Source organism: Colletotrichum tamarilloi (genome assembly GCF_030869305.1).
Source record: "Colletotrichum tamarilloi strain Tom-12 chromosome Unknown Scaffold_365.1, whole genome shotgun sequence".
Lineage (NCBI taxonomy): Eukaryota > Fungi > Ascomycota > Sordariomycetes > Glomerellales > Glomerellaceae > Colletotrichum > Colletotrichum tamarilloi.
Window position 1 is genome coordinate 1 of NW_026849747.1, and position 4,426 is coordinate 4,426.

At 50.8% G+C, this 4,426-nt stretch overlaps 1 protein-coding gene across 1 annotated transcript; it reads left to right on the plus strand.

The window, feature by feature from the left end:
• Window positions 1–1,793: 1,793 nt before the first annotated feature.
• On the plus strand, window positions 1,794–2,738 carry CTAM01_17139 (uncharacterized protein; the record flags this gene model as incomplete). Its single annotated transcript, XM_060533128.1, has 1 exon — window positions 1,794–2,738. One exon carries the CDS (start codon window positions 1,794–1,796, stop codon window positions 2,736–2,738), a length of 945 nt encoding a protein of 314 aa, XP_060372294.1.
• Window positions 2,739–4,426: the final 1,688 nt, after the last annotated feature.

Below are 4,426 nucleotides of genomic sequence, written 5' to 3' on the forward strand. Positions count from 1 at the left end.
CCGATAACGTACGCTGACTTGACTAATCCACGGCCCAACGGTGCCACATTTCGTGTGATCGAGTGTCGTAGAAAAGGCCAAGCGCTAGCGCCTTGGCCTTGGCGATGACCACTTCCCCGCCGTTCCACACGCAAAGGCGGCATGGTAACCGCGAATGCGGCAGCTGCTCAGCACGTACCAAGCCCCGTCAAGGGACGGAGTCCAGGCCGGTGAATTCCGCATGAATAAGGAGGAGGTAATTACCCACCACGCGGGCCGTAACGTGACAGCCACATACAACCCTCTGTTAGTCAATCGGGTAGTTCCCGATACCGCCGGAGCGACTCCCCACTTCCTGGCGGATTTGGAAGGCGTTACAATGAAACGGTGGTGACCTAGCGGAATTGCGAAGCGACCAATCAACGTACCCGATTCTCGCAGAAACAGCCCGAGGCCTAGGCCTGGCTCGAGGATCACAGCCACAGCTCACTTACTGCATGCGGGGACGCAGGTAACCACCATCACCCGCTCTATTCCAAGGCCTTGCAACGCGGCTCTGCTTCAAGCAATCGTCTCTACTGGACAAATTCTTACACTCCTCCTATCGGCAGCGTGCACACCTTGCCCCGTGCAGCATTGACATTCCATCATCCGCCTCGGTTTGCTTGCGACTGGATGCACAAACCAGAATCACAATTGGGTTTGGCGAAAGACCTATCCCCGATTCTCGCACATGTAGGATGCTTATTAGGCGGGATCAGTAGAGATGCTGTTCGCTCCGAAGCGGTTTCTTAACAATGTTGACGGCCCTCGTGCGTCCCACGGTAGTCAGAATACCTGGAAACGGCTGTCATGAGCGCTGCGAAGCCTTGATGTTGCAAGAGTATGCTCTTCCAGGGATCTGGGCCCGCCTTCAAAAGGCACCCATCCGGAGTTTGGGATATGGGACCGAAGTGACCAGAATGGCGAAAGCACCTGCTGTACCTCAACAACTAGCTTTCGCTGAGCAGGTCAGCGCGACCGGAGCCGTTCTCGACTCACTGTTTCATCGGGCTTGTCAACCCTCAACAGCCGGTATTGCCGTAAGCCTCACATTCGTTATGTTTACTGTACGAGGAAACACCTGTCACAGTGCACTGTCATGCGTATAGCTCGGGAGATGCGTCACTATGGGAGGCATGTCGCGTGTTCTCTTGTTCTTTCTTTTGGACCAACTTGCCTCTGTCACGCCGCCCAGGATGTTTGATGGCTTCCTACATTCAGAGGCATAATCAACATCAGCCTCACACAAACGCTTATTGGCCAAGGACGTCTTGCCTGCTACAATGCGGGCAAACAGCGCTTCGCCCCGAGGCACAGCGCAACCAAGTAAGGCGCTCTAAACGGCTGTCACATGCTCAGCAGTGCCCCGCACAACGTACTAAAGACATCAACCAAAGCATTACATAGGTTGAGCTGAGGAGGTACATGTGCCAGGGCACGTATGCCGTGATGACGTCTGGCAATCATGAAACGCGAAGAAAGCTTGAAACCTCTGACTTCGCTTTCTTAGCGCGACGTCCTCTTGGTAGACGTTTTCCTGACCTCAACTGACTGGTTGGACACAAGACCCTTTCTGTCAGGCATCAATCTCAATGAAGCTCCTCGTGCGGGTTAGCTGTCAGCTTTTGATCAGCAGGAGTGGAAACTTCCCACACTTGATAATTCTCGCCCCTTCAAGTCTTTCATTCTTTTACGTTTAACGTCTCACTGTAATCATCCTGATGTCGCTCTACTGAGATACACATTTTGCCCACGAGATCACAGCACTAAATATGGCACTTGAAAGCTTAGCGGATCAGGTCCAAAACTTGAACCTACAAGAGGCGGAATGTCTCCCGTTTCATCCTACCGAGGACACGCAGCGGACTCTAGAGACACTGGACGACACACCACGCTATCTATTCCGAGTATTCACTCCGCTATCTTATGGAGCAACCGACCAAAACTGGGCAAAGTCCATGGATGCCAGAAATGCGACAACGGACTGCAAAACAGATATCTTCACTAGGGTCGACAAGCACAAAGTCGCACGCATGATCGACAGGCATCTACGATGGCAGGAAGGTCGAAGCGATAACCTGGTATCCTGGACGACCTCGTTGCTGTTTGCACTTGTGTATGTATTCCACCTGCGTGCCAATACAAGAAACAGATCGACGTTCTCCGACATCCAGCTTTGCATTTTGGATACTACTTGCTTTCCTAAGAGAGTTTTTCTTCGAGACATGGCCCTCGTCCGGGCATATAAACCATTCCACTCAAAACTCGAGGATTTTGAGGTTCTACGGTCAAAAAAACATCAGTCTTTGTCCGGAAGTTTCTATTTTGGAGAATATTTGTCGCAGGGAGCCCTCAAGATCAAGGACAAATGCCAAGTCGTTTCTGCTCAGGCAATCCTTGACCAAGGCCTTTACAGCCTACTCCCAGAATTTGAAATTTTTGCGCATTGGAAAGCACAACCACGACCACCCTGGGCGAACCAAGTCATTGAACTTCGTGAGAAAATTTATTTCAACGTAGTAGGTTGGCAGGCGATGAGGGATGATGGACTCCAGGCGGCCGTCAATATTAGCAAGCTCTTCGAGCAGCGTTGGAGAATGCCCATGGTAATCAACCTCATTGCGATTTTACCGCACCAAAGCGATGCTACCGATATTGTATTGTTATCGAGGAACTTCACAGGTATGCCTCCTACCGTGAAGATAATGCTAAACTGACATATCAAGATGATGAGAGAAGCAACTGCTCACCATTGAAGACGAATGTGGGGGCAAGCGAACTGTTGCCCGAGTTGCAAGAATGCAGCACGATAATGCGGAGCGTATATAGGGACTACTGCGTGCAAAAGCTTCAAGGAAAGTCACCTGGCCTAGAAAACGGAGACATTGGTTAACTCAGAGCTCTGTAGGCTTTGTTAGTAATGCTGAAGCTGCACTTGGCCACGCGGTCTTCTTCCAAACGAGTGAACACCTGACAGCAGATGACCTCACGTCTTCCAATCAAGACACATCCTTAGCTGATGCTAAATATGATGATGTGCTGCGAAGGCTGAGCATCATCGACCATCTCTGCCAATCCTTACGTGCAGAACTAGAAACCAAGTAGAATTCCAGGGCCTCAGTAAGGCTAAAGGGTTGATTGCATGACCTGGTACGTTGCGTTAACTTGTGAGCTTCATGGTCAGATAGAAGAGCGGCGCCAAATGGAGTAAGATGGATGAAGGCTGAAGCTGTGTAGAATTATATTTCACTTAGCTGTCGTGAAGACTGGACTAGCTGTCTGGTCTGCGGTTTGCTCAGCCTACCGTCACCGACCTCTATTTTCTCTGCGTAACGGCAGAGCCGGTCTGTTTTCTCGTCAACACATTCCTGACCTTGTCTCTTGAACACAAGCCATCCACCGGCCGCGTCGTTGTACTCGTCGAAACTCACAAGCGCATGAAGGATTCTGAGGAAGGTCAGATCTCGATCAGCTGTCTTCTTGAGTTCACCCGCATTCAGTCATCTAGGCATCCGCGTCCTCATTTCGACCCAAGAATCTACAGATTCCGCAAAACTCCTCGATCCCTATTACATGACGGCCATGTATCGGTTTACCTCTGTCGACTGACTGCGCAACTGGAAACCAACTTGTCGGGAATATCATTGATGCTATTTCCGGTGGCTGATGAAGAGGGTCAGATCCAGGCTATGGGTTATGCAGGTGTTCTCCCCGGTGTTTTCTTCTTCTCCTTTTTTTGTTCCCTTTCTTTTTCTGGCTACATACAGAGTAAGCTTGTGTCTACGCACTGAAGCGTCCTATTGAGTTAAACTCTTTTGGTTCTCCGGGCGTGCACGGACCCCTTCGGCAGTGTGACAATCAAGATCACATTGAATACGGGCAGGTGGCAATGAAGCGGACTATGTGCGAAAAAAGGGGCACCTCTCCCACAGGAAAGAGCCTTGTGAGGGCTGCAAGAAAGGCTGTTGTAGAGAAGGCTTTGGTGATCTCGATCTCTACTGAGTTAAGACATTTCAAATGTGATTTCGACCTGGGGAGGTCTCCAAGTAGAGACCGTTGCAGCTTAGCCTTGTAATACTGAAGGCGTATCCAAGTTCGGCTTTGCGACGCAGTCGACTACAACAGAGGGGCGTGTCTATCTTCAACTCCTCTCATCTACGAATACGTCAAAGCTTGCGTTTGGGCTTGACGGATCGCGGTGGAAGCTTATCGGAACTGCGGGAGGTGTGATACGTTGGCAGAAGGTGAACGGTGGGTCCAACCCCAGCGTCAACAGCAGATGAACGACGCTGAGTGCAGACAACGGCAGCACGACGTGTTCGTACGCAATGACTAGCAACACGTTATCCTGGAAAGAGGCACCACTCGAGACCCTCCAGTGTGCTCTGGCAGCACGATCGGCCTC